Raw genomic sequence first — 24,079 nt, 5'->3', positions numbered from 1 at the left:
GCCTGCATTCAGTGTGGAATCTGCTTAATATTCTCTTTTCCCGCTGTCCCTCACCCACCATGCTCCCTCTCTCACTCTCTAAAAATAAATAAATAAAATCTTGAAAAAAAAATTTTCTAGAAAGAGAGAAAAAGGTAAATAATCTCAATTTGGGGATATTTTTTAATTTTTATTTTTAATTATGGTAAAATATGCATAACATAAAATTTATCATCTTAACCATGTTTAAATGTACAGTTCCGTACTGTTTAAGTACATTCACATTGTTGTTCAACTAATCACCAGTATTCTTTTCATCTTGCAAAACAAACTGTATGCTCATTAGCAACTCCCCTTCCAGCTCTGCCCTCAGCCTTCAGCAACCACACTTTGACTCTCTCTCTCTATGAAATCTGACTACTCTAGGAACTTCGTACAGTATTTATCTTTGTGTTTGGCTTATTTCAGTTGGCACAATGTATTTAGGCTTATCCATGTTTCAGAATTTCATTCTTTTTTATATCTGAATTATATGCATATGTGACATTTTATCCATTCACCCATCAGTTGAAACTTAGGTTGCCTCCACCTTTTGGCTACTATGAATAACATTATTATGAACATATGTCATGTACAAACATCTGTTTGAGACTTCACTTTCAATTCTTTTGGGTACATACCCAGAAGGCAAGTTGATGGTAATTTTTTTAGGAAATATAGTTTTCCATAGTGGCTATACCACTTTACATTCCCACCAACAGTATAGAAGGATTCTAATTTCTCCACATTGTCACCAGTGGTTTCTGTTTTTTTGATATTAATCAACCTAATGGGTATAAAGTGATATGAACACATGTTTTTAAATCTGTATTCCTCTCTGCTGCTGCTCATACACTTGTGGTACTTCTTTAGTTCTTTTCTGAACAATGTATAAATTAATATAAACAGAGAATCTACTCTAGTTCTAGAGTCTGTACAATAATGACACTCCATGTATTAAACCAATGATTCTCAACTGACAGTGATCCCCCCCACCCCAGGAGATACTTGGAAATGTTTATAGACATTTTTGGTTTGGGGGAGGAAAGAGGGGAGGAGCAGTGCTTTGGCATTTAGTAGGTAGAGGCCAGAAATGCTGTTAAGCAGCCTTTAATGCACAGGACAGAATCCCAGAACAAAAAATTATCCACCCTTAAATGTCAATTATGCTTAGGTTGAGAATTTCATGACGAGAAAAACTGAAAAAAGACTAAAGAACAGGTTTAATAGATTTGTAAGTAAGACTTCAAGAAGACTGCTTGGCCAGAGTTGTAGAAAGACTCAGTTGAGGTATTGTTAAGAAAGAAAAATGGCCAGAAGAGGTCAGAGGAGTGGAGACCACAGATGAAAGTTTAAGAATTTATGGAAGGTTAAGAAGAATGAAGAAAACAAATCAAATATCTGGAAAGATAGTAAAAAAGTCTTGTTGAGCCTTGGAGAATCACAGAGAATACTGGGTAAAGTCAGAACTGTGGTGAACCCCTGTGTGTTTGGAATGGGGCTGTCAGACTGGTTTAGAAACTGCCTTTTAGAGTACAGTGTTAAGTAAAAACACACAGGTTTCTTAGGAAGGCAATCATATGTTAATTAGTAAGAAAGATAAGCTCATGCTTAAAATTTCTAATTTACAGTTTAATCCTCAAAACAGCAATTAGACACTTAAACATAATTAGCCAAATATATAACTAAAATTTTAAATTATAAAAAAATTATGAGATTTCCAAAGGGTCAATTTAAGAAAGTAGTAGGCTTTCATGTTATTTAAAAATGAGCATTTTAGTTCATGTTACCTGTAGACTCTGACTCTGTACATCATCTAGAGTTGGAAGATCAGCCAGATACTTTTCCAAGGTCTCAATTCTTCTCTGCTTTTCTTTGTTTTGTTCGGATTCCTTCTGGCATTTCTTTTTCAGGCTACTGATATATCTATCTCTGGTTTTAAGCTAAAGAAAAAGATGATGAATCTTTAGGGGCTTTGTGGCATTAAAAAATAATAACTAAACCAATAGTTCGAGGTTATAGTTAAGGCTACCACCAACTCAAGTAAGATTCACTTTAATTCATCAATTCTAAGATTCACATTTTTACAAATTTTCATATCACTGAAATCAAGGTTTTGTGTTTGTCTGCTTTTACAACTGATGGCATCTTATAAAACTGCCGTGGGCTGGCTAGAAATGATGATAGAGTTTTTACTGCCAGCACATGTACAAACTTGGTCGAAACTATTCCCACCTCTGTCATTTCAACAGTATGCACATGTTGCAACTATGTGCTGAGTTTAAATGATGTTTAAATTACCTTAAAAATGTTACATTATAATTTGGTGTTGAAAACAGTTACTGAGTATCCAGAAAAACAAAGAAACAGAGCCACAGGGTATAATTTTTTAAAAATCAGTTGAAGCAAATATTCATCTCTGGAGAGAGGATTCCAATTCCTTATATCTTACAAAGCTGTATCCAAATATTTTATGTGACTTAAGAAAGGAAGATACCTACAAGTTACTAAAGCTGTTTTGTTACTGATTTGCTAAGAAATTGCTTATCATGTACTCAAGAAATGCGATCAAAGCCAGGAGAACTTACCAAAATTACCAGATACTTGGGAAGAAATAAGGGCACTAGTGAGACCAATGCATACTTCAAGATAAGACTACTGTTAAGGTATTATGTCATAATTTAACATGCAACATATTTTCTTACTCAATATTACATATAATAAAGGTATGCTGTACCAACGATGTCATTTTAAGATTGATGGAATATGTTAATTGAACACCTAATTGAATACACACACTATATGATTCTAATAAATCCTAATTTCTCTAGGCTGAACCTTAGACCTATGTACTATTTTTGTCACCTTTTCACTTGAAAAATACTATTTTTAAATTTCATATCATATTCAAAGTTCTTTCATATTTCAGCTCAAATATAAATAATATGTGTATACAAATAGCTACCTAAAAAGTAAACTCCAGACTCATTCAGCTTAACTTACCAGTTTTCTAAAATCTAGAAACTTACAGGGATCTAAAATATTTATACAGCCTTTTCCCACATACACCAGGGAAATAAGTGCCAGTAATTGCAGTATAATGGTTTGCTCTCCCAAATTTTATTAAAGCTAACACTTTGCACAATCTAGTTTCTTTCACTCCTTATCTAATTTCTTTCAAGTCCAATATAACAACTTTTATTAAAACAACTTCAATTAGAAAAATAAACCACATCTCCTTTTATCTATTCATTCCATCAATAACATTAGGATCCAGTTATTACCTTGGGTAAGGAGCAACCCTGGTAAAACTGACAAATCCCATTATTTATTGGGGATTTCTCAGGATTAAAGGCCAGTGTGATGGTGTGACAATTTGTGATCTAATGGGACTCACAGACTCCTGACCACTATAATGACCTGAAAGACCACATAATACAATTCCCTTTTTCTCTCTTTTTTCACTTTGGTATAATTAACATACAGTGTTATCTTAGTTTCAGGTGTTCAGTACAATAATTCAAACATTATATACATTACTCAGTGCTCATCAAAATAAGTGTACTCTCGATCCCCTTTATCTATTTTATCACCGCCCCTCACTCCCCCAGCCTCTGTGGGTAACCACTAGTTTGGTCTCTGTATCTCAGAGCTGTTTTTTTGGTTTCTTTTTTTTTGTTGTAGTTCATTTGTTTTGTTTCTTAAATTCCATATATAAAGTGAAATCATATGGGATTTGTTTTTCTCTGACTTATTTCACTTAGCGTTATAATCCCCATGTTCATCTGTGTTATTATAAACAGCAAGATCTCATTCTTTTTTATATTTGAGTAATATTCGGTGGCACTTATTTTTTTTTTTTAAAGATTTTATTTATTTATTTGACAGAGGGAGATCACAAGTAGGCAGAGAGGCAGGGAGAGAGAGTGAGAGGGAAGCAGGCTCCCTGCCGAGCAGAGAGCCCGATGCGGGACTCGATCCCAGGACTCTGAGATCATGACCTGAGCCGAAGGCAGCGGCTTACACCACTGAACCACCCAGGCGCCCCCAGTGGCACTTATATACACCACATCTTCTTTATCCATTCATTTATCAATAAACACTTGGGCTGCTTCCGTATCTTGGCTATTGTAAATAATACTACAATAAACACAGGAGTGCATATACCTTTTTGAATTAGTGTTTTCATTTTCTTTGGGTAAATACCCAGTAGTGGAATTACTGGATCGTATGGTAATTCTATTTTTCGTTTTTTAAGGAGCCTTCATACTGTTTTCCACAGTGGCTGCACCAATTTGCCTTCTTACCAATAGGGCACAAGTGTTCCTCACCATCACTTGTTGTTTCTTACATTTTTGATTTTAACTATTCTGACAGGGTAGGGCGATATCTCATTGTGGTTTTGATTTGAATTTCCCTGATGATTAGTGATATTTAGCATTTTTTCATGTATCTGTTGTAAATGCTACACGTAATAAGGAGTTAATATCCAAATACACAAAGAACTTATACAACTCAACATCAAAAAACAAATATTATGATTACAAACTAAGCAGAGGATGTGAAAAGACTTTTTCCGAAAAAGATATGTAATGCCTTTTTTTGAGTATGAGGTCCAGTGACTTAACCACAAGTCACTGAGACAGAGGTAAGATTTAGATATACATCATCTGATTGAAAGGTCAATATTCTTTCAATTCTTCCACACTGCACATAACCTGATTTCTATACTCTAGCAGCCACCTGTGCCTGGATTCCCCATTGACAAAGCCTGCTCCTGCCTTAGCAAATGACCCTATAAGTTACAGAAATAACTAACCAGCCTATTTTTACTAAAGGCTCCCTAATTTATTTTTATTTCTTTAAATGTCTTAAATGTGCTACAATGAAGTCCTCAAAAAGCAGCCAATGGAATAGGTTGGTCATGATGTCTTCTATTACTCAAAGATGTCCTTGTTTTCTTCTTTATCTGTGGCTGGTCAACTGTCTTTTCTGCTGTCAGGTCAGGCTTGCTGCTTTTGATCACTAATCTCTGCCAACAGCCTCCTACTGGATACTATTTATGCTACTTATTGACTATAAGTTGATTACACATGATCACTGGTATTTTTTTTTTAAGCCCTTTGCAGATGAAAAGCTCTGTGTGTGTGTGTGTGTGTGTGTGTGTGTGTGTGTGTGTGTGTTTAACTGTCAAGTTTTATATGTTGATTACTAAAATCAACTCCAATAATTACCTCTAGGCAAATGAGGCATCACTAATAAATCTTCCCTATTCTATTTATAAAAGGTTAGGTTTTTTTCCTTTCAAACAGATACCATTTAGTACTGAGATTATTCCTAGAAGGTAATAGGATGGCTCTGTTTTCAGAAAAGGTTTACAAATGAATATATTTTTCTTCATCTTAAATACAATAATTAGAACAAAACAGATTACTGAGGAAATGTTTTCCTCCAAGTTTTTTTGTTTTTTTTTTTAGTAAATTATTATTATTAGAAGCAAAAAGCATTGGCTGTAGAGTTAAACTATCTTAAAAAAAAACAAAAAACAAAACCAACTATCTTGTATTTTACTCCTAGCTTTTCAACAGTTTCTACTTACATGCAACTGGATAAATTACTCAACTCTTCTCCAAGCTTCAATTAGCTCATTTTTAAAAGTGGGGGTACAGTATTTATGCCTTAGGGTTTTTGTGAAGATTAGTTAATATTAAATGAGAAAATGTATTGAATATACCTTAACATGCTGTCTGGTATATACAAGAAAGAATTTATCAAAGTAACTTCCATTGTTGCTGATATCACATTAAATGTTTTCCTGTTGTAGTATCAAGTCTTGATCAGGATAACAGAAAGGAAATGCAGAAGGAAACAATGCAATCCAATCTCTTGTGGGTCTAACATGCTGGTTAGTTGATGCATTACCCATGAGTCTATTTACTAGCATCTATACTCCCTTCAAGAATTCAAATCATCTCCATGGCCTCTGACACAAACTCAACCAACTAAACCAACTACACCAACCCTCCTTCTTAATTTTTCTGTTCTACACATTTCCATTCTCAACTGCCTTACTCCACAGAGAGACTATTCCCCTTTTCCAAAACTAATTCCTCCATCTTGACATCTGTAATCAACCTGTCCCTATTTATCTCAGGAATTTGCTCTATCATGCACTCCTCTGATATCTTTATTTCTACTTATTCTTTCATAGTCCTTTGCTGGGCTCATCTCACTCTTTTCTTCCCTCTTGGCAAAAATCACTTGAAAGCATCCATCCATCCATTCATCCATTCATCCATTCATTCATTCCATATGCCAGGCACCGTGGCTGGTGCTACATATGCTACAGTGACAAACCCAAACACCCCTGCCATACTGGAGCTTACAGAGAAAAACTAAAACACAATGATTATTCAAAATCGTGGTAAGCACTGAAAAAACAAACAAGAAATGTTCTAAACATAGGAAAGGAGGAGTTGGAGGAGAAAGATTTTTAAGATGAGACTTGACGAAATAAATAGGTGACTGAATAGTGGGAGAAGACAAGTATTTACCAGGCAAAGAGGAAACTCCGTGTCAAGACTCTGAGACCAGAAACAAACCATGACCGGTCTGAGCAGCTACAAGCACCACACCCGTGACTCAGTGCACTAAGGGGAGACTGACAGAGCCTAGGGTTATATAATTAGGCAGAGTCTTTTTGGCTATGGGAAGAATTTGATTCTCATTTTTTAAAGATAACACCCAGATGGCATGCTGGGTAATGTAAGTGAAATGACTGGGTCTTCCTTTTAAAAACTTCAGTCCTCCACACTATGAAGAATGGCAGAGGGTGTGGAATAACTGGAACTCTCATATGCTGATAGTGGAAGTGTTACAGAATACAAACACTAGGAGAACTCAGGTTTCTTTCTTTTTCTTTCTTCCTTTTCTTTCTTGCATCTCACAGGTACATTTATTCATACCACAAAGGAAACAGCACTTCCACAAGTGTACTGTGATGTGCCACATTCCCATCTAACAGAGCCGACTGAAATTTACAGCCAGGTTGACGTTCCATCTGATGTGTACTTCTGGTAGAGCTGGTTATTGACCATCAGCAGGTGCAGGAGTTGAAGATTTCAAAGTTTTACTTCTTTTATCAACACTCCTGATTTTATTAACGATGAAGCCCATCAACCTCACTCCTACCCAGATCTTTTGGTGCACTTGGGTATAGCTGGGCTTCATGGGGATCTAAGTGTTTTTAATAAGGCTTGGAAGCATCTCAGCACAGGACAACTGGCTCAGGATGCCCCAACCCACATAGCCAACTCAGAAAGGTCACTCAGTGTGCAGAATTCACATAGTTTCTTGTAAGTTAAATATCTACTTATATTTACTTATTTACATATGATAGGTACGACTCAGAAATTCCACATTTAGGAATTTATTCAGCAGAAATGAAAAACTGTCTGGTATAAGAATGTTCACAGCAACCTTATTCATAATTTCCCCAAAATGCAAACAATCCAAATATCCATTAATAGGAGAGCAGATACATTGTGATCTATATAATGGGAATGCAACTCAGTAGTAGATAGGAATACATTCAACAATGTGAATAAATCTCAAAGATATTAAGTGAAAGAAGACCAACACAAAAGTCATATACAGTATGACTTCATTTATAGGAAGTCCAAGAAGACTCAAAACTAATCTATGGTGATAACAGTGTTTCAGAAAGAGGAAGGAGACTGGACTAGAAAGTACAAGGCAGGGGCACCTGGGTGGCTCAGTGGGTTAAAGTCTCTGCCTTCAGCTCACGTCATGATCCCAGGGTCCACGGATCGAGCCCCGCATCCGGCTCTCTGCTCAGTGGGAAGCCTGCTTCTCCCTCTCTCTCTGCCTGCCTCTCTGCCTACTTGTGATCTCTGTCTGTCAAATAAATGAATAAAATCTTAAAAAAAAAAAAGAAAGAAAGAAAGTACAAGGCAACTTCTTGGGTGACTGAAGTGTTTGTTTTTTTTAAGTAAACTCTATGCCCAATGTGGGGCTCAAACTCATGACCCTGAGATTAAGAGTAACCTGTTCTACCAAATGAGCCAGCCAGGCACCCCAGATGATTGAGACGCTTTGTGTCTTATTTTAGATAGCAGTTATATTGCTATATACTATTAGTACTATTAGGAAAACAAAACTGAACACCTAAGATCTATACATTTGACTATATATAAATTAGGCTTCGATTTATTCAAAGTGTAATAAAAAAAAATACATGAAATTGCAACAATAACCAAAAAAAAAAAAGGTGATGGAGATAGAGGGAAAGCAGACAGGCAGGGCAAGATTGGATTCAGAGACAACAAAAGCTTTGCCAAGATATGATAACTTAGACCAGTCTGGATTCTATTACATATTTAGGAGACAGGCTTAATCAGTGTTAGTAAAAGTTCCAGCATGAATAACTGAATTTAGAGTAATGAACAATGAAGAAATCTTGTTTTGTTTTAAGAAGAAAAGGGCACTCGGAAGGCAAATTAAGAATTATGCTTTGGATGAACAGTTTGAAATATTCTTAAGATATCCAAGTGGAAACTATCAAATATATAGCGAGTATATAAATTGATTTTATTAAGCACTGGACACCAAAAGTAATAAAAGATGAGAAGACTTTAGATAAAACATAAAAATACATTTTAAAAGTTGTATCCACTGAATCGTCACAATTTTCTTCTTTTTTTTTCTTAAAAGAAGGCTCCACATCAACGTTCAGCTTGAACTTATGACCCTGAGATCAAGAGTTGCATGCTTTACTGACTGAGCCAGCCAAGCACCCCGAATCATCATTAATTTTCACACAATCTTTTAATTAACAAATATCAGGTCAGAAAATATTTTAATCCCTCCTATATCTATATAACCAATATTTCTTTAGCTCCCTCCAGATTATGGTATTGTATGAAGCCCCCAAAATATAGAAAAGAAACAAGAAACAGGTACTTAAGTTACTTTTAAGTTAGCCAAGATAAAATACACCATATAGCTGAGAGAGAGAAATCATGTAAAATATTTGTCAGTTTTTAGAAGATCAAAATTTTAATTCACACACGCACATATATGTATATATATATGTGTGTATACACACACAAACACACAAACATACACACACACACACACAAATGTCAACTGAGTTCTCTATTAATAGTTCCAAACATGCCTGCAGAAATCACGGTAACTTTTTCAAGATCACTATAATGGAAGGTTCGGTTAATAGAATAATAAGCTGGGTATATCAAGAGAGAAATCTAAAACCAGTTCTGCAACTAAGTTAGCAGATTAAGGATCTATGCTTCTTTAGTAAATTAGGGCTAGTATATAATCTACTTGATCTTTAATGATACTATAATGGAATGAGATGAAGTATATACATACTTTAATAAAGGCAGAAAGGTCAAATAAAAATACAGATATATTACATCCATATAGATATTTGGCTTTTCACCACTTGTTCAGAGTCAGGGGCTGCAGCTTAAATAACATGAAGTCGGGGCGCCTGGGTGGCTCAGTGGATTAGGCCACTGCCTTCGGCTCGGGTCATGATCTCGGGGTCCTGGGATCGAGCCCCGCATCGGGCTCTCTGCTCCGCAGGGAGCCTGCTTCCTCCTCTCTCTCTGCCTGCCTCTCTGCCTATTTGTGATCTCTCTCTCTGTCAAATAAATAAATAAAATCTTTAAAATAAATAAATAAATAAATAAATAACATGAAGTCATGTGCTTATTAAAAAAAAAAGTACCGTCTTTATTTATACCAATCCTTTATACCCAACACGACAAAGAAACTGAACCCAAAAAGAAAAGAAAAATAGTTATGTCACATCTCAGTTTAGGCAACTAACTCAAGAAATGTTTCACTATTCATTAGCAAGATATACTGCGGTATTTTTTTTTAATTTTTAATTTTTTTATAAACATATATTATTAGCCCCAGGGGTCTGAGAATCGCCAGGTTTACACACTTCACAGCACTCACCATAGCACATACACTCCCCAATGTCCATAACCTCACCACCCTCTCCCAACCCCCCTCCCCCCAGCAACCCTCAGTTTGTTTTGTGAGATTAAGAGTCTCTTATGTTTTGTCTCCCTCCCGATCCCATCTTGTTTCATTTATTCTTTTCCTACCCCCCAACCACCCCCACGTTGCATCTCCACTTCTTCATATCAGGGAGATCATATGATAATTGTCTTTCTCTGATTGACTTATTTCACTAAGCATAATACCCTCTAGTTCCATCCACGTTGTCACAAATGGCAGGATTTCATTTCTTTTGATGGCTGCATAGTATTCCATTGTACTGTGGTATTTTTAATCCCTCAAGAAAATCCCTAGATTTTTGTGAACAGCATAGGTTTTCTCAAAAGTTACTGCAAAACTAATCATTTCAATATAAATGTACAACCTACTATAACACACACCTGAAATATAGCAGATGACGAATAATTATATGTTGAAAGGCTGTTATTGACCTAATTCAACTTTATTAAAAATACCTACCTTTGGGAGCACCTGGGTGGCTCAGTGGGTTAAGCCACTGCCTTCAGCTCAGGTCATGACCTCAGGGTACTGGGATCGAGTCCCGCATCGGGTTCTCCACTCAGCGGGGAGCGTGCTTCCCCCTCTCTCTCTGCCTGCCTCTCTACTTGTGATCTCTCTCTCTGTGTCAAAAAAAAAAAAAAAAAAAAAAAAAAACCTACCTTTTCCTCCAGTTTCTTCTTCTCTTCACTAAATTGGCTTACTCTTTGTTTGAGAAACTGATTGAGCTGCAAAACCTCCTTCTCAGTAGATGCAAGCTTTTGCTCAAGTTCCTCTTGCTGGGAATGGGACACTGACTGATCGGAAAATGGAGTCTGGAGTGAACTGTTCTCATATTGTGGCTATCAGGAAAGATGAAAAAAAAAAAAAGGAAAAAAAAGATAAATGTTTACTTGTCTTGAAAAAAATGAGAAGAAATTGGAAATAAGGTAGAGTACAGAGAGCATATCTAGGCTTTAGCAACAGACAGACCTTGGCATGAATCCTAGCTCCCCTATTTCCTAGTTATATGCCATGATTAAATCAAGTTGATTTGCTTACCAGTGCCAAGACTCAGTCTTCCTATCTATAAAACAAATAATAAAGCTTACCTTGTAGTGTTTTTTTGTTTTTTGAAAAACAGAGGTAAAACATATAAACAGAAGCTTAATAAAAGGCAACTTTTTTGGTTATAAAGTATAATTAGAGACTCAGTAGTACACTAAATAGAAGTGGAAGTTCCAGGGAAATAAAAACTAAAGAAAAAATTCTTCACAGGTGATCTTTTCCAGCTAATATTAAACTTGGTAAGTATTTTTTCTTTTTTTAAAGATTTTATTTATTTGACAGACAGAGATCACAGGTAGATAGAGAGGCCGGCAGAGAGAGAGAGGAAGGAAAGCAGGCTCCCTGCAGAGAAGAGAGCCCGATGAAGGGCTCAATCCCAGAACCCTGGGATCACGACCCGAGCCGAAGGCAGAGGCTTTAATCCACTGAGCCACCCAGGCACCCCATAAACTTGGTAAGTACTAATAGAGTGTTTCCCCTAACTTGAAAGTAAGGTCCACAAAAGCAGAAATTTTTGCCCACCTTAGTTGCTCTTAGATCCCTATTTCCTAGAATAATCACTGGCATAAAATAAGAGCTCAAAAAAATTATTGCTAATTGAACAAATGTATGCTTGTTTCCATGAGTGAGGCTTTGTAAGGACTTCAGATGAGATCTTTCCCGCTTCCCTTATAGCATTACGACCAGGAGAAGGCAGTCAGAAAATATAAATATTTCCTTAAGTAAATTAGAATATGGTAAGTGCCAAAAGAGATACCAATAAAGTAATGTGAAAGTAAAGAAACATTATTTTTCTACTTATTCAACAAATATTTACTAAGCACATGTTAGGAATTGTGTACTGGGATTTAACAGTTGATAAAGTCAAGTCCCCACCAGTTTAGTGAAGTATCACACAAAAAAAGACAATGAAAACTGTGTAAGTGCTAAGATAGTTGTACTATATGGTAGCTAAGGGAAGTTTTATACAAATGAATTTGAACTAGACCTTGAAGAACCCATACTTCACCAAAAGGTGAAGCAACAATTCAAAAATTACATAAATGGCATTTTATCATGTGCTGGGTATTTCAAAGATGACAGACTCTAGCACTATCCTTTAAAAACTCAAATTCTACAAGAAGCATAAGAGAAATCCTCAGATAATTACATACAGGACACTATATAATATAGTATCCAAAGAAAAGTCATCTTTTTTTTTTCCAGATTGTATTTATGAAAGAGAGAGAGACTGAGCAGGGGGAAGGGGCAGAGGGAGAGAGAGAAGCAGACTCCCCATCAAGCCTGATGTGGAACTCAATCCCAGAAACCCGGGTTCATGACCTGAGCCAAAGGAAGATGCTTAACTGACTGAGCCACCCAGGCACCGAAGAAAAGTCATCTTAAGTACAAAGTATAGGGAGGTTGGAAGATAAATGAAGACAGCACTAGAAGAATGACGACAAAAGCTTTATGGGGGAGGTGGCTTTGAGACAGAATTTGAAAATGAGGAGGATTCTGGTAGGAATGAAGAAAGGTAGAAAAGTATTCCAGAAAGAACATTTTAAAAAGGTAGAAATGGAATATATTCAGAGTACCCATATCTTTAAAGTATGGATAAAAGAGGGGGGATGGATAGAAGGAAAAATTTAAAAATCCAAGTGGGGCCATACTATAGAATCACAAGGTTCAGAATTAAATCTTAATTCATAGGAAATGGGAAACCTTGTGAAGGTTTTATAACAACAAAGTAGCACGATTTAAGAAGATTGTAAACTCTGTTTTGTAAATTTCTGTATTCCCTGGCATTTAGCATTATGTGTAGATTCTCAGTAACATTTGATCGAAGGGAAAGAGAAGAGTAAAGAGGACAAGCAAGTGCTACAACAACTAGATGCAGTGGACAGCAGGAATTAGAAGATATTGAGAAAGGATATGAATTCACTTATGAAATTATTCTAGGGTCTCCTGGGTGGCATATCAGTTAAGCACCTGGCTTTTGCTTTTAGCTCAGCTCACGATCTCATGGGTTTTAAGATCAAGCCCCATGTCAGGCTCCATGCTGAGCGAAGAATCTGCTTGAAGATTCTCTCCCTCTACCCCTCCCCCACAGTGGCACACATGTGAGCTCTTTCTCTCCAAACTAAATCTTAAAAAAAATTATTCTAACCTAGAAAAGAAGGTTAACAAAAAGAGGAGCTGAATAAGAGCACAGAAAACAGAATGAAGAAAGTCTAGATGTAGAATTGAGAGGATTTAGCAAAAACTTTTTTAAAAGAAGTGAATAGACAGGAAATGTTAGATAACCATGGTTTGAGATTCTGAGTCAAGTAACAGGGAAGATCATATTCTGAGCTGAAGTAAGGAGGTCATATAGAACAGGTTTATGTAGATGTACTTAATTAGAACCCATTGATATTAAGATGCCAGTTGAACATACAAATAGAGATGAACATTAGACAGAGAGGTGGGCTTAGAACTCAGAAAGATGGGTAGGCTAGGCTAAGAAACTAAAAAAAATAATATGGACTTATAGTTTCTAATTTGGCATGTAATGAGCTCAGAAATTTCCCCTCCATCTGTTTTACTTACAAGTAAAAAAAGATGAACAAACTGAAAAATCAGTAACTCTTCTTAGATCTGACAGAAATAAGGTCACAGAGTAAACTGCTACCCCCAGAATTAGAGAAACAAGTGAATAGAGAAAGTCACACTTACCAGAACACAATCTTGCAACCAATGCTGAAGTAGGAAAAAAAAGAACTGAAATTGACGGAACTACTAGAGGCGTAGAGTAGACAACTCTGAGAGTCAAAAACTCCAGGCAGACCCAGTCACAGGAGACACCTGACTTGTCCGAGTTTTATCTCTATGAGCTCTATTATGTCCTCACAGTGAACATCAGGGGAAAATCACTTCATGTTTCCAGCAGGAAGAGGAGAAAAGGAACCATTCTGAAACATACCAGAATACTATGTTCTTCTTAACAAGACCTGTCTTCAGGATAAACTATTTAACTAGAGACTTACCTTCTCAAAAGGTTACCTAGAAGGGAGCTAACCTACCTAGAAGAAAACACTAAATTCCAGTTGCCTTGAACCATCCTGCCCAATGATAGGGTGGGAAGTTCACAGTCCAGGAGCACAAGCTCACTAAAAGAATAAGACTTGATCACAGGACTACAGAGGACTTCTCCCTCTACACCTTCCCATTTTACTACTAAAGGCATATTTATCACAATTCATTTGACCTGGTACATCAGGTCTAACTTTCAACAAAAAACTGCAAAATATACTAAAAGGCAAAATCACAGTCTGCAGAGATTGAACAGGCATGAGAACCAGAGTCAGATATGATAGGAATGCTGGAATTATCAGACCAGAGATTTTTTTTTTAAAACTATGATTAATATAGGGCATTAATGCTAAGATAAACAACAGGCAAGAATAGATGGATAATGTAAGCACAGAGGTGGATATTCTTAGAAAGAAGAAAAAAATTTAGACATCAGAAATACTGTTAACAGAAAAAGGAATGTTTCTGATGGGCACTTGGGTGGCTCAGTTGGCTGAGCATCGACTCTTGGTTTTGGCTCAGGTCATAATCTCATGGGTCATGAGACTGAGCCCCATGTTGGACTCTGCACTTAGCAGAATCTGCTTTAGGATGCTCTCTTTCTGTCCCCCCCACCCCTGCCACCCCAAACACATTCTCACTCTCTCAAATAAACAATTAAAAATAAAAAAAAAAGAATGTCTCTGAACACAGTGAGGAAACAATTTCTGAGCTTGAGGATATGACAAGACATCCAACACTGAAGAACAAAGAAAAAAAAGACTGTTAAAAATAAAACAGAAAATCCAAGAACTGTGAGATAACTACAAAGGGTATAACACTACAAGAAGAAGAAGGAAATAAAAGCAGTGTTTGAAACAGTAATGACTGAGAATGTCCCCATACTGTCAGATACCAAACCTCAGAGCCAGATATGATTTCACTTATATTTGGAACTTAGGAAACAAAACAGATGAACATGTGGGGAAGGAAAAGAGAGAGAGAGAGAGAGAGAGAGAGAGAGAGAGGAGGAGGCAAACCAGAAGAGACACTTAACAACAGAAAAGAAACTCAGGGTTGATGGAGGGAGGCGGGTGGCAGATAAGCGAAAGGGGTGATGTGTATTAAGGAGGGCAGTTGTTATGATGAACACTGGGTGTTATACATAAGTGATGAATCACTACATTCTACTCTTGAAACCAATATTACACTATTTTGTTTAACTAGTATTTAAATTTAAATTTTGAAGAAAAAGTAAGTGGAGTAGCTACATTAATTTCAGAAAAAGCAGACTTTAGAGCAAGGAAAGTTATCAGGGTCAAAACTCCAAGAGGACTTAACAATCCTTAATGTGCATGTGCCTAACAAGAGAGCAGCAAAATATGTGAGGTAAAAACTGAGAGAATTACAAGGAAAAACAGAAGAATCTACTTTAATAGCTGGAGATTTTAACACTCTATATCAGAACTGAAAAGATCCATCAAGCAGAAAAGTAATAAGCACAAAATTGAACTAAACAGCATCTTCAACTGACTGGATATAACTGACATGTATAGACTACCTCAGGTTACACATTCTTCTCAAGCTCACATAGAACATTCACCAAAACAGACCACGTTTTTGGGTGATAAAACATGCCTTAACAAATTTAAAAGAGATATTATACAAAGTATGCTCTCTCTAACCATAATGGAATTAAACCAGAAATCAACAGAAAGGTAGCTATAAAATCCTGAATTGCTTAGAAATTAAACAAGCCATTTCTAAACATGGGTCAAAGAAGAAATCTCAAAAGAAATTAAAAAATATTTTGTAGTAAATGGAAATGAAAATGCAGATTATCTAAAATTTGTAGGATGCAGTCAAAGCAGTGTTTAGAGGGAAATTTATGCCATCAAGAGCATATATTGAAAAAGAAGGATTTAAAACCAATTATCTAAGATTTCAGCTTAGGAAACTAGACAAAGAAAAACAAATTAAATGCAAAGTAGGTAGAAGAAAAGAATAAAAGCAGAAATCAATGAAATTGAAAACAGAAAATCGATAGAGAAAATCAAAAAACTGAAAGTTCACTCTGGAAAAGACCTATAAAATCAAAAACCTTCTAGACAGGCTAACTAAGATAAAAGAGAGAAGACACAAACTTACTAATACCAAAAGTTAAAGGGGAGTTTCACTACACATCTTGTGGACATGAAAAATATAATAAAGGAATATTATGGACAACTTTATGTCCACATATTTGATGACCTAGATGAAATGGACTAATTTCTTGAAAACTACAATCTGCCAAAACTGATGTAAGAAGAAACAGATAATCTGAATAGGCCTATATTTATTAAAGAAATTGAATCAATAATTAATAGCCTTCCAAAATGGAAAGCACCAGGCTTTGATGGGTTTACTGGTGGATTCTATCAAACATTTAAGGAGGATATTATACTGACTTTCTACAATCTTTTCCAGACACAGAAGCAGAGGGAATACTTCCTAACTCATTCTGTAAGGCTACAATTACCCTAATACCAAATGAGACAAAGACATTATAGGAAAAGAAAATTACAGGGGTACCTGGCTGGCTCTGTTTGGAAGAGCCATGTGACTCTTCAAGGTTGTGAGTTCAAGCCCCACGTTGGGTGTAGAGATTACCAAAAGAAAAGTTTTTTTTTTAAAATAAATAAGTAAATAAATAAATAAATAGAAAGGAAACCACAGGCTAAATATTCTACATAAGCATATTCTACATAAGCAGATCCTCAAAAAAAAAAAAAAGCAAATTAAGTCTAAGAATGTATAAAAATAACTATTTACCATGACCAATTGAAATTTATCCCAGCAATTCAGGCTTGTTTGACATTCAAAAATCAATTAATATAATCCATCACATCAACAGGCTACTGAGGAAAAATCAGATGATCACATCAGTAAATGTAAAAAATAAATGTGACAAAATTCATGATAAGAACCTTTAGCAAACTTAGAATAGAGGCAAACTTACTAAACTTGATAAAGAACATCTACAAAAAACCTACAGCAACATCAGAATTAATGGTAAAAAACTGGAAGTGTTCCTGCTAATATCAGTAACAAGGCAAGGATGTTCATCCCACCACTGAAGTCCTAGAGAATACAGTAAGACAAGAGAAGGAAATAAAATGTATGGCAGTCGGGAAAAAAGAAAGAAAACAGTTTTTTTTTATAGATGACATGATCACCTATACAGGAAATCACTGAAAACAGACAAACAACAACAATAACAAAAACAAACTCTCCTGAAACTAATAAGCAGTTATAGCAAGGTTGCAAGAGACAAGGTTAATATATGAAAGTCGTTCTCTTCCTATATACCAGCACAAGTGGAGTTTGAAATTAAAAACCCAGGTACTGCCAGGTACCTGGGTGGCTCAGTCAGTTAAGGGTCTGCCTTCAGCTCAGATCATGATCCCAGGATCCTGGGATCCCGCCCCTCATCACACTCCCTGCTCAGCAGGGAGTCTGCTCCTCCCTCTCCCTCTCCTGCACCTTCCCCTTCCAGCTTGTGCTCTCTCTCACACACACACTCTCTCTCAAATAAACAATATCTTTAAATAAATAAATAAATAATAAAAATCAAAACACACTGCCATTTACATTAGCACTCCAAAAAATGAAATAAGTAAAAATATAACAAAATATATCAAGATATATATAAGTCAAGTTACAAAACTCTGATCAAAGACATCAAAGAAGAACAAAATAAAGAGATACTCCATGTTCATAGACAGACTCAGGGCTGTCAAGATGTTAAGTTCTTCCTAGCTTAATCTATAGATTCAATGCAATCTCAAGCAAAATCCCAGCAAGTTATTTGTGGATAGGAACAAACTGATTCTAAAGTTTCTATGGAAAAACAAAGGATCCAGGATAGCCAACATAATACTGAAGGAGAAGAACAAAGATAGAGGACTGACACTATCTGACTTTAAGACGTAAAACAAACCTACAGTAATCTAGAATGTGTGACACTGTGGAAAGACCAAACAGGTCAATGGAACAGAATAGAAAGCCCAGAACCAGACTGACACAAATACAAGTTAACTGATCTTTGACAAAGGAACAAAGGCTTTACAATGGAGCAAAAGGAAGTCTTTTCAACAAATCATGGTGAACGATGGGACATCCATGTGCAAGAAAATGAATCTATAGACACAGGTTTTACACTCTTCAAAAAAACAACTAAAAATGGACCACAGACCTAAACGTAAAATACAAAACTATAAAACCCTTAGAACACAGGAAAAAACCTAGAAGACTATGAATATGGCAATGACTTTTAGATACACTACCAAAGGTATGATCCAAAAAAGAAACAAATAATAAGCTGGATTTCATTAAAAATTTCTGCTCTGCAGAAGACTACCAAGAAAATGAGAAAACAGGCCACAAATTGGCAGAAACTATTTGCAGAAGATCCATCTCAAAAAGGGTTTGTATCCAAACTATAAAAAGAACTCCTAAAACTCAAAATTTAAAAATAACATGATTAAAAATGGGGAAAAGACGGGGACAGACACCTCACTGAAGAAAATATACAGATGGCAAACAAATATATGAAAAGATGTTCAAAATCAAATGTCTTTAGGGAATTACAAATTAAAACACAGAGCAACCTACCTCCACACACCTATCAGAATAGCCAAAATCTAAAACACTGACAATACCAAATATTGGTGAGGGTATGGAACAACAGAAACTTCCATTCACTAATGGTGGGAATGTAAAGTATTAAAGCCACTTGGAATGACAGTTTAGCAGTGAGTTGAAAACTGAAAATACTCTGACCACAGGATCGAGCAATTGTGTTCACTGGTATTTACCCAAATGAATAGAAAGCATGCTATACAAAAAGCTTCACATGGAAGTTTTTAGCAGCTTTATTCATATTTGCCAAAACTTGAAAATAACTAGGGGCGCCTGGGTGGCTCAGTGGGTTAAAGCCTCTGCCTTCGGCTCAGGTCATGATTCCAGGGTCCTGGGATAGAGCCCCGCATCGGGCTCTCTGCTCAGCAGGGAACCTGCTTCCTCCTCTCTCTCTGCCTGCCTCTCTGCCTACTTGTGATTTCTGTCTGTCAAATAAAAAATATATATATATAAAAAAATTTTTTAAAAAACTTGAAAATAACTAAAATTTCCTTCAGTGGGTGAACAGATAAACTGTGGTACATCCAGATAATGGAAAATTATTCAGTACTAAAAAGACATAAGCTATCAATATGTGAAAAGACATAGAGGAGGGGTGCCTGGGTGGCTCTGTTGGTTAAGCTTATGACCTCTGGCTCAGATCATGATGCCAGGGTTCTGGGATCAAGGCCCTCCTCAGCAGCAGAGTCTACTTCTCCCTCTCCTTCTGCTCCCCACCCCCACTCTGTTTCTGCTCTGTCTCTCACTTTCTCTCTCAAATAAATAAAATCTTTTAAAAAAAGACTTAAGAAATTTAAGTGTATATTATGAAGTGAAAGAAGCCATCATGAAAAGCTATATGCGGTATGATTCCAACTATATCATATTCTGGAAAAGGCAAAACTATAGAGACAATAAAAAGACCGGCTGTTGCCAGGGGCTAAGAGAGAAGAAGGAATGAACAGAGAGAGCACAGATTTTTAGGGCACGGAAACTATTCTGTACGATACTACAATGATGGATATAGGTCATTATACATTTGTCCAAACTCACAGAATTGTAAACACCAAGTGTGAACCTTAATGTGAATTATGGCCTTTGAGTGATAATGATGTGTCAATATAGGTTCAATAGTAACAAAGATACCCTGTGATACAGGATGTCAATGGTGAAGAAAGCTATAGGTGTGCAGTGGCACAAGATACACGAGAACTCTGTACATTCTGCTCACCTCTGTTTTGAACCTATAACTGCTCTAAAATACAAAATTTATTGATTTTACCAATAATAAGGTGTTCCTAGGACAATGAAATATACACATTTCTGGAAAACCATTCAAAAACCAAGCACTAAAAGTAGTAGGTCTTAAAGGAAAAGTAAAAACAAAAATAGTCCATTCAAAGCCTATACAACTTAAGCCAGATCACTAATCAAAACTAACTGGGGAGAAGAGCTCGACATTTTGGACAGGCAGTCATAGTTAATATTAAACAACCACATGCACAGAAATTGTCAAAATGCTGATGTCATTTTAATTAGAGCAGGTCTGGTGGGTGTTGAGATGATATAGTTAGAACTCTGCAATACAGGGACTACTATTCAGGCGGGGAGGAGGCAACACAACCTGCCATGTCCTGAAATCACTAAAAGAGGGAGGCCATTTCTCAAGGCAGTATAGCACTCTTACAATTCTCTGAGAATGCAGCTTGAAGAGGCTTCTGCTGCCAATGCAGTAGGTGAGCCTAGGCCTTTTCTGCAGCCTGGCAAAGATTCTAATTTAACTCCCACTAGTCTAACTCCCCTTGCCTGGAAAAACAAAACAAAAACCGCATCAGAACCAATGCAACTTGAAAACTATACTGACAAAATTCTATCTACAATTTGTGTATGGGCAAATCTGCACTACAGAAAAGTGTTTCATAGTAGGACAGGCTATAGAACTTGTACATGAAATGAAGCAAACAGAAAGAGGAAAATCTGAAGCCAGAACTGCTTTAAGCCTTTAAATTGCTTTTTCAGGCTCTGAGTGTCTTCCCTTCATTTCTGTGACAATACCACGTACCACCCACTCCTGCCATGCCCCTTCGCAGGTTGTGCTCTTTTACTGCCTTCTAAAATACGGCTAGTCCCTGTCTTTACTTTTGGGTCCCATTTTCTTCACTCCTTGAATACATGATCATGCCCAAACTTCAACAACCACCCAGGTGGACTGACAAGTCCTAAATCTCTAATCTCTCCCTTAGACCTACAATGAGTATCAGCCTCATTCTTTACCTCAGTCCCAAATTTACAATATATAAGCTTAACTCATTATTTTCCTCCTCTAAACTTATTCTGATGTTGTCATCTCTATCCTGGTCTTTGACAATATGAACCAAGCAATTTTGCCCATTCTCTAACTCACTAAACTCCTTTTTAAATTTAATTAAATTTAATTTTAATTTAAATCAAGCCCATGCTTGGTCATAGAGAGGTTTAATAAATATTCCTTCTCTTGTCATGACCAACGGTGTTTTAAAATTCAGGTGTGTTCATTTAAGTTTAAGACTACTGAGATAGCCTCCTAACTAGTTTCTGCCTGAATACCTACCATAAAGCTGTTATACCACTGGGGTAACCAAACTAGGATACTTCAGAGAGTAAAAGAGGGTGCTATTAATCACTGTGCTAGTACAACAGGCAACAACTAACTGGAACTGTACCTAAATGTGGGACAAGTGGGCCCTTTACGAGCCTGCTCATGTCTGTTAACCACACTCTCACCACTACTCTTCTCTCATTTTGCACTTCATCCACACACAATAATTTGTAGTTTTCCAAATGCATTATTTCTTCTCCTGCTTTTGGACCTCTTCACACACAGTATATTATACCTCAAGCACTTTTACTCCATGTCCTTTATCTGCTAAATTCTTTTACTTCATCAGGTTCTCAGATCAGATATCCTTCCTGCAGGAAGTCTGAGCCAACCTCTGGAAGACTAGTTTCTATGTTCTTAGTAGGGATTCCCACGGCACTTTATATAGATCCCATTTGAGTACGTCAAACTTCCTGTGACTGTGTCTTATTTATCTGTCTTCCTCATTAGATTGCACACTCTTTGACGAAAACAACTTCACTCACATTTATATTACTAGTACCTACACAGCGCCTTATCCACAGTAAAAATAAATAATTTTTGAAGAAATGGTTACACAGTTTTTTGACAGTCTCTCTCTGTAGACTTCAAGATTCATGAAAATAGAAACTATTCTTCACTCTTGTGGGTCCAGCATTTGCCACATTAGATGTTTATGTTTTGTTGAACAAACTCATTTGTAAAGGTGGAAGTCATTTATAAAATGCTTACTAAAACCAAACGATTTCGTAGTAGAAAAAAATAGCTGAAGGAAAAACAAATAGAAAAAAATTATATAAATGGAAAGAAAATAAGAAATGATGCATCAATGAAGTTTAATTAAAATAAATATTATTTGGTTGGTCTTTCCAAGGGTCACATCTGAATTAAAGGAAGGCATCTCTTTCTTCTTCATTTTTTTTTTAAGATTTTATTTATTTATTTGGCAGACAAAGAGGAAGAGAGAGAACAAGTAGGGGGAGTGTAGGCAGGCAGAGGGAGAGGGAGAAGTAGACTCTCCCCAGAGCAGGCAGCCTGATATTGGACTCAATTCCAGGACCCTGGGATCATGACCTGAGCTGAAGGTAGACGCTTAACCGACTAAGCCATCAAGGAGCTCCTTCAGTTTTTTTGTTTTTTTTTTTTTTAAGGTTTATTTATTTAACACACACACAGAGAGAGAGAGAGAAAAAGAGATCACAAGCAGGCAGGGACGTAGGCAGAGGGAGAGAGGGGGAAGCAGGCCACCTGCTGAGCAGAAAGCCCGACATGGGCCCAGGACCCTGAGATCATGAACCGAGCTGAAGGCAAAGGCTTTAACCCACTGAGTCACCCAGGCGCCCCACAGTTCCTTCAATTTTTGTAAAAAGGATCCCTTATATTCTATTTGTTTGTTTGTTTGTTTGTCTTCCAAGAAGGCCTGTTAACTACAGGTTGAAATTTTGGCTTAGGGCATTATAAATACAAATCTCTCTTCAGTTCAAGCAATTCTACTACTAAAACAATCTAGAAAGTATGAATTTTAAGATGAAGATCTAGTTCTCATTTTCTACCTATGAGAGTTAATGATGTTTTTCAGGTCATCTTGATTGTAAGGCTATTCAAAGTTTTTAATAGGTAAATAGTTATTTCTCAAGAATATGTTTATAAAAATGTTATTTTATTTCAAAAACTGTATTTAACCTCAAATATACAGAATATGAAAATTATAATTTTTTTGTTTAATGTGTTATGGAATTAGGATGAATAAGCTATGGGCCCCAAAATGTGTATATAAAATGCTGTGCATAAATAATAACATTATTCATACATCCAAGGTAAAATTCCTTTGCAATTATTCTTCACAGAAATTGAAAAACTAACTCTGAAATTTGTGTGGAATCACAAAGACCCCAACAGCCAAAGCAATCCTGAGAAACAAAGAAAAAAAAATTAAAGCCAGAGGTATCATGCTTCTGGATTTCAAACTGTACTAAAAAGCCATAATAATAAAAACAGTACGGTACTGGCACAAAAAGGACACATCAACCAATGGAACAGAGTAGAGAGCCTAGAATTAAATCCTGGCATATACAGTAAATGTATATTTGACAAGAGAATACCCAATGAGGAAAGAATAGTATTTTTAACAAATGTGCTGGGTAAACTGTAGAAACACATACAGAACCATGAAATCGAGTCCCTATCTGACACCATTCACAAAAATTAACTTGAAATGGATGGAAGACTTAAAAGATCTGACACCATAAAACTCCTAGAATGAAACACGGGGAAAATCTCATCATTTTGGTCTCAGCAATGACTTTTTTTTTTTTTTTTGGGATATGATATCAAAAGCACAAACAACAAAAGCAAAAATCAACAAACAGAAGTTCATCAAACTCAAATGCACAGAAGATCTAATAATTAACAAAATGAATAAACAACCTACAGAATAAGAAAATATTTTAGGAAACCATATATCAGAAAAGGATTAACATCCAAAATATATAAGGAATTTGATTTAATAACTAAAAATAAACAATCTACTTTAAAAAATGGGCAAAAGAACTAAACAGATATTTTTCCAAAGAGGACATCAAAATGGCTGACAGACACATAGGAAGATGCTCCATATCATTAATCATCAGG

The 24,079-nt window shown here is 36.2% G+C and overlaps 1 protein-coding gene and 1 pseudogene across 3 annotated transcripts in view; both read right to left on the bottom strand.

The window, feature by feature from the left end:
- Nucleotides 1-24,079, bottom strand: part of CEP85L (centrosomal protein 85 like) — a 167,285-nt gene that overhangs the window by 32,773 nt on the left and 110,433 nt on the right. For 2 of the 3 annotated variants that reach the window (XM_046005488.1, XM_046005489.1), the window contains exons 6-7: nucleotides 10,755-10,934; nucleotides 1,809-1,961 (exon numbers count right to left, since the gene is read on the bottom strand). In XM_046005488.1, coding sequence (XP_045861444.1) covers nucleotides 1,809-1,961; nucleotides 10,755-10,934 — 333 coding nt within the window. The remainder of the gene's footprint in view (nucleotides 1-1,808; nucleotides 1,962-10,754; nucleotides 10,935-24,079) is intronic. The other variant, XM_046005491.1, reaches the window with a different exon arrangement.
- LOC123941540 lies at nucleotides 7,105-7,284 on the bottom strand (annotated as a pseudogene).

The sequence above is a fragment of the Meles meles genome, chromosome 5, assembly GCF_922984935.1.
Source record: "Meles meles chromosome 5, mMelMel3.1 paternal haplotype, whole genome shotgun sequence".
In the NCBI taxonomy this organism is placed as follows: domain Eukaryota; kingdom Metazoa; phylum Chordata; class Mammalia; order Carnivora; family Mustelidae; genus Meles; species Meles meles.
The sequence above is the reverse complement of the archived record's forward strand: the minus strand, read 5'-3'. Positions and strand labels throughout refer to the sequence as shown.